This window comes from Nuphar pumila, chromosome 4 (genome assembly GCF_984573655.1).
Source record: "Nuphar pumila chromosome 4, dmNupPumi1.hap1.1, whole genome shotgun sequence".
NCBI classification, from domain to species: Eukaryota; Viridiplantae; Streptophyta; class Magnoliopsida; order Nymphaeales; family Nymphaeaceae; genus Nuphar; species Nuphar pumila.
Window position 1 is genome coordinate 10,737,353 of NC_143252.1, and position 13,427 is coordinate 10,750,779.

The window sequence follows — 13,427 nt, forward strand, 5'->3', positions numbered from 1 at the left end:
TTAGTTAAAACAAACCATTTGCAACAAAAAACTCTTAATCTAGAATAATTGGGAGTGAGTTCAAAAAACTTTTCAATCGAAGATATATTTTGTAAAGACGAGGATGTCATTCTATTTATAAGATCATGACTATCAATGTTCTTGAAGTTTCTACACTTACAAGCTTTTGGCGTTTGTTTTCCTTCATCTAAGTCATTTTGTTGTGGTGTGTGGGTAAGATCTTTAATGTGTGACGCCATGTAAGTTATAATTTTTAAATTCATTAGACAAAAAACTCTCCCCCGGAATCATTACAAAATATGGAAATGTCATTATTAAATCTATTTTTAACCAACTTATAAAAGTTTTGAAAATAAGAAAAAACTTCAGATTTATAATTAACGAACTAAATCCAAGTATATCTAGTGAAATCATCCACAAATATTACATAAGATGCATATCCACCTTTTGCCATATTTAGTGTTGGATCCCAAACATCCGAATAAACTAACTCAAGTGGTCTAAATGAAATAAACATCCTATCATTAAATGGTAATCTCATCATTTTTCCAAGAACACAATCTTCACGTCATTAATATTATAAAACTTTTTCAATCTTGAAAATATTGAATTTTGGATGCATTTGAATGTCCTAATCTTTTATGCCATAAATCTAAATCTAATTTTTGGACATTACAACAAAAAGTATCTTTGGGTATCACCAAAAAATCTAATATAATAGACCTCCTTCTGTATGGTCTTGCCCAATTAGTTTCTCTAACTTGCGATTCTGCACCCAATATTCATTTGAAGAGAATGAGATATTACAACCATAATAGGATATTTGAGAAAAAGATAGAACGTTTAAATTTAATATGAGAATATATCTATTTTTTGAAATAAAAAAATTTGTGTTTGAAAGATTTTTTTCAAAATGTCTTGTTCCTTTGATTTCAAGAGAAACATTTGATACACTTGAGTTGATATGGCATTCAAATAAAATATCATGATTTAATGTCATATGAAAAGATGCACCAAAATCAAGGAGCCAAGGAAGCTTACTGGAGTTGGAGTAGGATGAGAACGCAACTCCAGTTGAAGAAAACGGTCCTCTAAGAAGAGGTTGGAGAGCTTATACCAATTGAGAGAAAGACTTGGCTATTTCAATGGATAAGTCTTGAGAGTTGTCCTTAGTCTCTTGAAGCAATTCAACCATAGCCACTTTCTTTTACATATAATTATTTTTCTCGCTTCTTGGCTTAGGACACAGGTTTAATATGTTTCGGTTTATGACAATAATGACAAATAATATTTATTTTGTTGTCATATTTATTTTCTTGTCTCCCAAAGTGAGGTGGTCCATAAGTACGAGTATAGAATCTCAGGCCTAGAGATGGCCAACACAGATTCTTTATCGTTTTTCAAAAAAAATCTTCAATCTATTTTCTTTCGTACTTAGTTCTTATATTGTATTAACAATAGAGAGAACCTTTCCTCTATGCCAAAGGGCCGATTTGAATCCATCAAATCGGCCCTTAATCTATTCACAAGTTGATAAAAAAAATTCCACATCAATTTGCTTTTAGCAGAATTCAATATCTTCTAAGGAATGTCACTTTGGTTCAAGAAGAGCCAACTCTTTCCAAAGCTTCGATAACTCGTTGTAATATTCCTTAATGTTTTTGTTGTCTTGAGTCATGGTTCGAACTTTGTTTTGTAGGTTACACACGTGCGCAATATCTTTAAAGGAATAGATGTTTTTAAGATATTTCCGAACATTGTTGGCATGATCAAATTTGGCAAGGCTAGAGCATTTTTTGATATCTATACTATTGATGAGCCAAGACATAATCTTGGCATGTTTCATTCTCTATTCTTTTCATTTTTTCTCATAATTAGCCATAGCCTTAGTTTTTTTACCAGCGAAAAGAGGAACTTCTTTCTCGTTCTCCATCTTAGTGAGAACTAGTTTAAGCTTCAGGTCAGATCCATCTACTAATCCCCACAACATTTTTTTTCATATATGGTGCTTCATAATAGAAGACCTAATTACATAGTTTACATCGTTGAGTTTAATGGGCATGATGGTGACACTTTTTTTGTCATTCATTCTTACAAGGGAAAAGAGAGAGAGAGAGGGAGAAAGAGAAGAGCTAAGAAAGAGAAAAAGATGTAGAGAATGAACAAGAGCACGAGCACCGCACCAAGAACTTGAATAGGATCAACAAGCACTTCGAACCAACGAACCAAGCCAATCTTCAAAAGAGCAATACACAATCACACGAACACTTGAATGTGATCATCAATGAGCAAGTAAGCTTAAATTGCAACCACCAACAAGAGTGCGAGAAGAACACAATCTCACGAACCAACGAACAATACTATCTTCAAGTTCCAAGAGTGCGTAGCTCTGATACCATGAGAAGAACCAAGGAGCCTTCGATCATAAGCAAAACCAAAATCGGACAAGCACAAAAGTGGTCTTTACAGATACACTCACAAATTCCACAAAGGGGATACACACAAAGAAGGCTTAAATATCAAAAAATAATATTTTATTGATCACATAAAATGCAATAAGTACTACAAAAATTGAGAGGGTTCACCCCCTTTTATATACACAATGGAGAGCCCAAAAGAGTCGTTGGAGCTAGTCCAAGCCAACAGCTAGTCAAAGATTAGTCAAAAGAACAAAAAAATAAATACAAAATAAAAATAAAAAGTTTACAAAAATATATACACATATGTATAAACGTATACATACATTGTATGTATATACACTTTAACAATTATAATCTCACATTTTGCAACAGACTCCATTACAGGATATTTTCAATTAAGATAAATATAAGCAGATGAAAACAAAAAAGGGAAAATATTAAACACTACCTTAAAGTCAAAGAAAAGAAGCAGGCACTAACTTGTAAAATTTGCAAACATTATATCTAACAGCATTAACCGAATAGTACCTTTCCTTTTTTTGTGTAACCAGCTTCATGAAGGTATTGAGGGATCTGAGTAGTCTTCCCTGAACCTGTCTCTCCCACAATTACAAGAACCTGAAAGCAGCAAAGATTGCAAATGGAAACATTACGGAAATTCTGCTTTCTAGAAAATGGTAGAAACATGATACAGAATCATCATTATGAAGGCTTGCCCTGTTTAGTTGTAATTGACTTGTACATTCCAAAGAAAATCAAAGATAATGGATATATAAATTCATAAGGTTAACAAGGACATGACAGATGACGTAGCAGAAGGAAAAGGTTAAACAGGTCTGGATATCATAAGAGTTGGCACAACACAGAACTTTGAACTATATCTAGCAAATTGGTGCCTGTTCAATGTGCAAGTGTGCGTGCGCGCGCGCACACACACACACTTGTTCTACAGCTCATGCATGTTTACATGGATGCCAACGACTATTATTCTCTTAATGGCAGGTGAAGTATCAATGGTTCCTTTTATGATTTTGTGCACATTTTAGGTTTTGAATGTTGATATCCTGTCAAACTTCTTAAAGATCCACCAAACTCTTGACAAGACAATACATTTACACAATCATGGCACATGGAATAACATCCTGGACATTGCTGAGGCATATGAACAAAGAGATATCTTACCCTAATAATCTTAAATATGAAAAACTCTAGATCCATGAATACTGTTGGAAACAGGATTAAGGAATAAGTCAAGCCACTCATCAATGGCTTATAATTAACTACTACAACGGCCTGCTTGAGTTTGTGGAATGAGCCAGATGAAGCTAGAGGCACAAATCAACCTCATTAAACACAAAAGTAGAAACCTAGTGGGGCAGGAACTTGTCAAGGAATGACTTCAATAGTATTTCTATACAACCATCACATGAAAGTGACGTTGACCAACAGTAAAAGCCATAATGACTAGGAGTAGGAGTAGAAGTATGTGCAAGGTATGGACAGGAAGTATATGGAAATACAAAGTTAAGAACAAGAGGATTAGCCTCTGGAGCATCCATCAGTGTAACTAATTTATGCTTCAATTGCAGATAAATGGTTGTCACGAAAGTTTGCTTTATATATTTCAGGATTGTGGGAAAACTGTAAGGTTAATGCATTCTTGTGGCTCATAATGGATTACAGACAGTGCATTGATCCTGACTAACATATTCATCATTACACCAGTTAATGATCACAGCCACAGATCAATTTTATCAGACTTTGTATCATGCAAAGTTTGAAGCGAAATGTTGCCCCAGAAGATTCCCTAACCATCTATATGAATCTAAAGTATTACCATTAATAGAAAAACAGCACATTTTGTCATAAGATAAAGCAATTCTCAATAAAACAAAAAGTAAAAAGAACTTCACAGACCTGATGATCATTAACAGCCTGAAGTAACTCCTCTCGATAAGGATAGATAGGCAAAGTCTTTCTCTCATCCTATGCACAAAGTACAGGAATAAATAGCTGAAATCAAATAATGAACAAAAAAGTAGATGATCTGATAATATACGTGTGCATGAGTCATGGTTACCATTTATCTTGCCGATTTCTCAGCAAGGCAGTTTCTCATGGCATTTTTCTTCTTCTTTTTCTTTTCTAAGGGGCATTGGGTGGGTTTGGGGTGGTGGGTTTGAGGTGCAACTCTCAGGAAAACATTGCATTCTTAAAAAAGAAAGTTCCATCTACCAAGCCATACTGATGGACTCTAGTACTCAGATCGATAAATAAGATTTGACATTAAAATTTTATCAAGTTCAACAATAAAATGGCCAAAGATATGCATATATTTACAAATTGAAAATAGGTTACATTTTTTTCTTTGCAAAACAAAAAGTAGTACTGCTTAAAAAAGGATTGAAGGAAATGAGTACCTTTTTATAACACTTGAATTTGAAGAAGGAAAAAAAGAAACAGAAGATCAACCCAAGAGGTCATCTTGCCCAATGCTAAATATTCTCTCATGACTTCACAAAATTTGCTTTATATGTTGTTGCATCATAGAAAATCAAAATAACAAAACTTATGAGGAAAATTTCATAAAAAAAATCAAAAGATTACGGATCATACTTAAATTACATAACAAGTAGAAATAGAAGATCATCACAACTTCAATATTTTTTCATGCCTACCAATTTTTCTTCAAAAAAAAACACTATATGGAAAATAACACCATAATTGAAATTTAAAATTGCTTTTAAATGCATTGAAACAATATCATGATATTTTTCAAGATGTTATTTATCTGACTGTGACACACATATACATGCATATGCATGGGTGCATCCATGCATGTAACCATGTCCACTTATATACATAGTAACTGAAGTTTTAAGATGTCCGGCTAAAAAAACTTAGGGTTTAGGTTGGGGCTGAGGCCATAACAGAAGGTTTCCATTTGACGTGATATTCCAAAAGCACCGCACCTGCAGTTTCTGTAGCATAGTTTTGGCACTTGAAGACTCAGTCTCCATGGGTAATTGATCTTCATACTGTATTTTAGGAAAAAGTTCATAAAAAGAAGCAAATTAGGCAATTTATCCAAGCAATCACAGTAAGGAGTATAAAAAAAGCTTGTGTAACACATTGAATAAACATCATCTGGAATCACCTTGACACCATCCAGAACAGATGACTTGATGAACTCAATCTGATCCTCGAAAACATACCTAACACAATTAAGGATATTACATTACAGCTGCATCTGACAAGAATTATATAAAATGAGTCAATGCCAAGAATGATGGACAATACTGCAACTTATAGAGGTAGGCCACATCTATCCTCTTGAACAAAACCTGGTCTATATATTCATAGAACCTTCAACCTCTATGGATAGGACAAAAAAGTTGAGATAGAACATCGAATATAGACAATGGACAACATATATTTCATGGCTCCCTGGGGGCAAGGGGTAAGCCCATGGAGTTTTACACTGCCAGGACAGTGATTGTAACTTGTAAGTACAGCAGGCAGAGCCAGCGGCTAGGTCTCTGATCCTGGAGGCAGTTTCTCCATGTAAATATAAAAAAAAAAAACATATATTTCCTCTTAAATGATGGCTGAAGCTTGCCCAAGGGCGCTAGGAAAACCTCAATTTATGCTCATTTTTAATTATGAAATTTTGATTGCTCTCACTGCACAAATCTCCCATTTGTTATGTGTGTGTGTGTGTGGAGTAAATATTCAGTACTGATGAAGGTAATGAACTATTCAGCTGGAAATCATACATGCAAGCTGTATTGACTCATATCTGACCCATGTAGATGTGTTCAGCATGTCTTGTTTTCTAGGGATCAGACCTTGGACCATATTTCCCCAATGCAAGATTACGATTTTTTGAGTTGTGGAATTATAATATATTGTGGCCCATTGATTTCTGAAGCCCTTGAAAATCTTGTGTACATTTCATAGGCATATAATTCAATAGTCCATTTGCTACTAAGAAAAACATCTATCTGTGTGGTCTGACCTACAAAAAAATGATGAAAATAGGTGATTTCTACTGAATAGTCCCAGACCAAGGTTGTCAAACTAGGAAGCGGAAGCGAGAAGTGAGACATTTTAAAATTTATACGAAGGAAGCGAAGTATCAATTTGAAAGCGAAATAGGAATAAAAAATGAAGCAATATGGTAACCGAATAGGAATCGAACAAGAAGCAAATAAAAACTAAAATAAAATTCATTATTCTTATATTTCATGATTTTTCAGTAAAAGAGTTAGTTTTTTGTTAAAATCTAACAATGATGGTTACCAATTTAGAGAGTACATGGGAAGTGAGTGGAAGCATGAGAGAAAAAACATGAAAAGAAACGTGAGAAAAGCATATAGAAAGCATAGACCATGTGTGTGAGAAGCATAGAAGAAGCGTGGGGGAATCGAGATTCCCATGAAGTTTCGGAAGCAAGGAGTATCAAGTTTCCGAAGCGAGTTTCCGGAAAGCATGCTTCTCACCTACCTAAGAAGCTTCCGGTAACCCTGTTCCAGACCTTCATTAGTACCACATATTTACCCATGTAATATAATATATATATATATATATATTATTTATGCACTAGCAATATTAAGAAGACGGTACTCATCGGCCGCAACCAAGATGGGTATAAACCCAGCCAGCCCTAGTGCAGGCCTCCACGAACTCAAGAATCCCAAAAGTGGTGAATCCTGGAATGCAGCAAACATGGGATGTTGGAGAATACTACGATCCTCAAGAGTCCTGGCTAGAAAATTCTACAACCAAGTGGGCCCTAGGAAGGCGTTTGATTGGGGGGATGCAACAGCCTGTGGGGAACTGTTGCACCCCAAATCATGCAGGCCCCATGGCACTATCAAACACCCAACAATTCTGTCCCATCAAAATTGGACATAACAGTCCATTGCATCCCACTCTGGTGAGAGTCCTGAGACAAAACGTCACACATAGGTGTGTCTCTCTCTTCTGTCCAGGACACACTCTTCAAGGATGAGTCAGTCTTGGACAAATGTGTCTGGCCATCAGACACCACCTAATGGAATGAGATACTTAGATCCTGAGACTCGAATTATTAACACAACACCAGGACTGCTAATTACGAGATGCAGATGAATCAGATCATTTCATGTCAATATATTTATGCATTTGCAATATTCATATCCTCATTCAAATATATTATACCACTGCAGCCATAGACGTTATAGTTACTAAATAGTGCTTAAAAGGATGGACAGAATCAGTCTAAGTGCCAGATGATAACTTCTTACTCGTAATCCTCCGTCTGTTTCTTCCTGTCTAACGACCCAAATTTTAGAGTTGCTTTTCCTGCAAGAAATTAATGAAGTAAAATAAAAATATTATTTAACCAACTCTGTATCTTTAATGCTAATATAGTAAGACCATTTTGATATTAACATGGTAAAATCTATAGATCACATAAAAGGTCATGACCAAAATTGAAATTTTACCTATTTGATGCTCCTCCCATGCTTCCTGTTCTGCAAATGGGTTCATCTTCTCTCCAGTAGTAGAATCTCTGCTCAAATGAGAACCAGATAACTACAAAGGCCACTAAGGAAATGATGATCGTGTTGCATAAAAAAAGGATTACTTACAATTTCATGAGAACCATAAGAATGAGACAGCATGAAGAGAACTGACATTTAGATACATTAATAAACTGACCTGTAACGCTGCAGTGCCACAGCGAATCTCTTCTCTTGATTTACACCACCGTCAACATCATAAGCATCAGGCATCTTATACTGCCCTTCAGAAATAATAACCTCAGTAACTTACTGTCAAATGATAGGCCAACAAACATAACTAAAAGTACAAATAAGAAACAAGTGAGGCAACAGCAGAAGAGCAGCTTCAGTAAGCTATTATCATCCTAAAGAATGAACATTTTCAAGTTACAAGTACAATGAATTGGTTATAAGATTATTCAGATATTCCACAAATATCAATCCATTAAAAAGTGTACACAATTTTGTTCAAACACAGAAAACCAGTCTACTTGAAATGAATATAGAAATGGGAAGTTAACAAAGTATGCTGACTTGAGATTTTGTTGTAGAGACTAGTTTTGCATAATTGGATACCTCTAGCAACATCAACCCATTTGAGCTTATCTCTTCCAATGGATACACGGAATTAAACTACCCAAAGGTGCAGATGAAAATATTCCAATGGAATCAAGGGAAGTTGTGAGTATCAAGATATGGCATCAAGGCACAAGAGGAGGAACACAAGGAGAGTATAAAGAGGGATTTCATTAGCTCAAAAAGAAGAGACACAGCATATAGGGGTCGATCCCCTTATTACACTTTTCATGACTAAAATACCCTTAACAATAAGAATAGATCCATCTTATGCTAAAATGAAAATCTGGTCTGATTTGATCTTTACAACATGACTACTTTGACTTTACTAATACAACACTAAAAATACATGCATACTTTAACAGTGAAAAGAATGGGATACTGCATAGTACTAGCTTATCTTAAACCTATAACACAAAGACGGACAGAAAAGGATACAAGATTCGAAAGAGGGTCGCGGGTTTGAGAAAAATTTTAAAATAGGGACACGAGGACACTTATGTATATATATATATATATATATATATATATAGTTTTATTATGTTTTATGACTTTATGTGCACCTGAATGAAATAGTGTCACCAAGTTCACAATATAATCTCTGATAATATTCTAATATTGATATAAATTGATAGGTTCGACCTAACCCAACTTATTTATGGATTATATGATCAGATTTTTTTCAACAGCAATGCAACAAATATGGTTCATATTTAAACTATTAAATTTTATAAATGTGTAGCTTGTTTATTTATAAATATTATAAATTATTATTTGAATCACAAATCCAATGTAATAAGTGATAATAGAGTCTTATACTGTTATACATTAAGTGTAAAGTGTTGTGGACCTTTCATAGGAAAACAAAAATAGTCTTGTATTAAAAGATGAGAGAAGCTAAGAGTGCTTCTAATTCTATATAAGGACCTTTTCGTGAATGACAGACTGTGTTTTGGACTCTCAAGGTTGTTCAGTGAAAGGGAAACTGGTCAAAAGACCAAAATGCTCTTAAAGGTGTTGGTTGTTGGGTGGTTCAAAAAAGAGAAATCGGTTAAAGTCCAAAATACCCTTTTGTAAGGTATGATTTTGTGTTTGATTTGTTCAAAAAAAAAAGAACGAAAGTGTTCATTGATATGTTGATGTTATGGTCCTAGATCAGAGCTCCAGGATCCTGACGCCACTTCAACAATGAAATATGGGAAGACAATGAAAGATGGCTTCCCAGGTCAAGGTGGGGCCCAACAGAGTGATGTGGCAGCTGATGTGTCATCTTCATATGTGAAAAAAGTCAATGGACAAATGTCTATACCCGAAGGAACGAGACCTTGACACATATCCATGTCAGAACTAAGGAAAGACACCTAACGGGGCCCACATGGGAGGGAGTCTAATTAGAGGATCAGTGTGAGATGTCCCCTCCTCTCTAGATGTTTCTGAAGTTAATTAGGAAGAGCCTAATTAAGTTTTTTTTCTTAACTAAGGACTTTTAATTAAAATAGGAGTCTTGACAGGAGTAGGACTCTAGAATCCTTGTAGTCTAGTTTATGTTTCAAAGTAGGATTCTTTTGTGGCTTATGAATTAAAACTTCACTCCATATCTTCATGTTATAAATAGAGGTCTGGAAAACCCCTTTTGAGCATTGAACTATATTGAGGTTTTCTGAGAACTCTTTCTCTAGTTGTTCCCCTCTCTCCCTCTCTGGTCGTCTTCTTCTCTCTATGTCTCTCTCTTCTCTCACGACTCTCTCTATCTCCTTTATCTTTCTCTGAACCTCCCTAGTTCACGTGTGATCCAGACCCCCAAGAGCTAGCATTCAACCCTCCTCAGGAGCCCGAGCCCCAGCAGTACCCCAGACCATGCGTTTCTACCTCTTTGGGGAGCCGAGCTGCATCTTTGTGTTGCAGATCGTGTGTCCAAGTTCCAGAATGTAGAGAACTCCATCCAAGCTTGCTACAAACCTCCAAGGTACCCCCTATAGCCTCTCCATTGATACGCTCCCACAAGACGGACTGTGGTTGCAGCTGCACGCATTGGCCTAACCGGCCATGCGCGCATGTCACTATCAGGCAAGCCTTGACTCTGCCCCCTGTCGGGGACAAGGGAGGAGTAAGCAGGGGGTTTCCAGTTGACAGGACCTGCGATTGCAGGAGGCTCTCAGCAGACCACCCCTGTCTCGGCAGGGTAGCGTGCGCAGGTGCACCACATTGAAGTAGCAGGGCGGGCCCCTGCGGCAAATGCGCGACAGGGGCCATTTTTGGCAAACAGGCGCCCAGTCCTGGGCGCCTGTGTTCAGCAACCTGCAGGGATGGCAGGGGATGAGCAACCCTAACGGGTTACTCCTTTTTGTATTCAGCCTCATAAGGAGGCGCATTTTCTAATGGGCTATAAGAGCCCCTTTTTGTAACAGGGAAGGCATTGAAAAATTGGAATAGAAATCCCCTTTGAAGGTTCCCTTCTCCCTCTTCTTTCTTTAGCCCCAACCGGCGCAAGCCTTGGGAAGAATCCACCTCCTACGGTGGGCAGCCTGAGGCGTGGTCCTCCTCTGGTCGGCCGACGATCACATGGATCTTGACCCCGGAGTTCCTTCCATTGTTTGGACGGGTGCGACACGGGTGCCCCGCCTCTCCTTTTCCCCGTTCGGTGAAGCACCGCAGCGGCCATCTGCAGGAGACTGCAACCCCTCACGCCAGGGGGGAGCACGCACGCCTGCTCACTGCCACACTCACCCCGGTGATGCCCATGTCGCTGTATTAGCCCTTCGCGCGCGTGCAAGGAGTGCACCGCACGAAGAGTTTCTCCTAGTGCCAACAGGCTCTCGCGCGCACAACGCCTTCTCCCCCGCGCGCATTCGCCTGCATCGCTGAGGCCGCAGATCCCTCGGCAACATAGTATCAGGGGCCACATTGCCTGCATCCCTGCGCACACCCAGGAGGTGCATCGCACCGTAAGGCGGCTACCCTATCGTCGCGTGCACGTCCGCCCGCTCACACAAAGCCCCCTCCGCAATAGCCTTTGTACACTTGGGCGGAAAGCCTCCCCTCGCATCGGTGCGCCATCACCTACCTCCGCTCACCATCCACACTCTCTGCATCTCCAACCGCCCCTGCAGTCTTCTGCAACCAATGCATCAAGCGTTTTAAAGGCCCTTGAAAACCCAGGCCTTATCACCATAGTCTTGGAATGACTTTTAGTAACTTTCCTAAACCTGAAATCCAAAATCGCATCATGTCGAGTACATAAAATACCTGATTTTCCTAAACTGGTAACCCATGATCGTCTGCACCTTTTCTCTCTGTGTAGGCCCCATATGAGACCCTTACACGTTCCTAGGTGACCCTAGAACCCCTGGACCAGTCCTTTCAGTTTTGGACTCAAACCCTTACCCGAACGTAGTGTTGTGAAAAGCGTTGAGGCGTAGCGAGGCGCTGCACCAAAAACCGAGGCGAGGCGTAAGCCTCGAGGCGTAAAGCATAAGCTTCAATTTTTTTTTTTGAAAACTTTAAAAGAATTATAAAAAGATATCTAAAAATAAAAATAAAGAAAGAAATGCTTTATCGATGAAATAACAACCAATAAGAAATAGAAAATCTCAAATAAGTACTAAAAAATACGAGATTAACATATAAAAGCAACTAAAAACTGATTATATAACTGGAAAATATATGAGATTAACAAAAAAAAAGTTAACAATTACTAAGAAATTGATTAGATAACTGAAATAACTGGAAAATATATGAGATTAACCTACAAAAGTTAAAATATATGAGATTATTCTAAAAAATATGAGATTAACATATAAAAGTAACTAAAAAATGATTACGTAACTGGAAAATATATGAGATTAACCAACAAAAGATAAAATATACTAACAAACCGATTACATAACTGGAAAATATATGAGATTAACCAACAAAAGTTAAAATATATGAGATTATTCTAAAAAATATAAGATTAACATATAAAAGTAACTAAAAAACTGATTACATAACTGGAAAATATATGAGATTAACCAAAACAAGTTAAAATATACTAAGAAACTGATTACATAACTGAAATAACTGGAAAATATATAAGATTAACCTACAAAAGTTAAAATAAATGAGATTATTCTAAAAAATGTGAGATTAACATATAAAAGTAACTAAAAACTGATTACATAACTGGAAAATATATGAGATTAACCAACAAAAGTTAAAATATACTAAGAAAATGATTACATAACTGAAAAATATATGAGATTAACCTACAAAAGTTAAAATATATGAGATTATTCTAAAAAATATGAGATTAACATATAAAATTAACTAAAAAAGTAAAACTGATTACATAACTGAAAAATATATGAGATTAACCAACAAAAGTTAAAATATATTAAGAAACTAATTACATGACTGAAATAACTGAAAAATATACGAGATTAACCAACAAAAGTTAAAATATAGTAATATACTAATAAACTTATTACTTATGTCACATGGGTGCGGCATTTTCAAAAACCTTGGGTGCGGGGGTGCAGCAAATATATATATATATATATATATATATATATAGAGAGAGAGAGAGAAGGGGGTTCGGGGGTTTCCCCCGGTGTGGGTCCCGCTGCGCGGTCAGCGGGCGAGGGTCAAGGTGGGGCCACCCCTGGCAGGGGGTTATAGCGGGGCAGCCCCCCTCCCCCCCCCCCCCCCCCTGACCCTCCGCAGCCCATTTCATAGGGCAAATTTAAAAAAAAATCCAAAAAAGGACCAAAATGACCCTAGGTGCATTGACCGCACCCGGTGTCACACCCGCACCCGCGTCGCATCGACGCGGGTGCGGCACCTGTCTGGCCGAATTCCTGTGACAGCTTATTATATAACTGAAAAATATATGAGATTAACCAAC

The 13,427-nt window shown here is 37.2% G+C and overlaps 1 protein-coding gene across 2 annotated transcripts in view; it reads right to left on the reverse strand.

The window, feature by feature from the left end:
* LOC149839352 (pre-mRNA-splicing factor ATP-dependent RNA helicase DEAH1-like) overlaps window positions 1-13,427 on the reverse strand; it is a 105,354-nt gene that overhangs the window by 30,940 nt on the left and 60,987 nt on the right. For both annotated transcript variants that reach the window (XM_090002487.1, XM_090002489.1), the window contains exons 12-18: window positions 8,127-8,206; window positions 7,910-7,977; window positions 7,709-7,766; window positions 5,578-5,635; window positions 5,393-5,458; window positions 4,338-4,406; window positions 2,949-3,038 (exon numbers count right to left, since the gene is read on the reverse strand). In XM_090002487.1, the coding sequence (XP_089858613.1) occupies window positions 2,949-3,038; window positions 4,338-4,406; window positions 5,393-5,458; window positions 5,578-5,635; window positions 7,709-7,766; window positions 7,910-7,977; window positions 8,127-8,206 (489 nt within the window). The remainder of the gene's footprint in view (window positions 1-2,948; window positions 3,039-4,337; window positions 4,407-5,392; window positions 5,459-5,577; window positions 5,636-7,708; window positions 7,767-7,909; window positions 7,978-8,126; window positions 8,207-13,427) is intronic.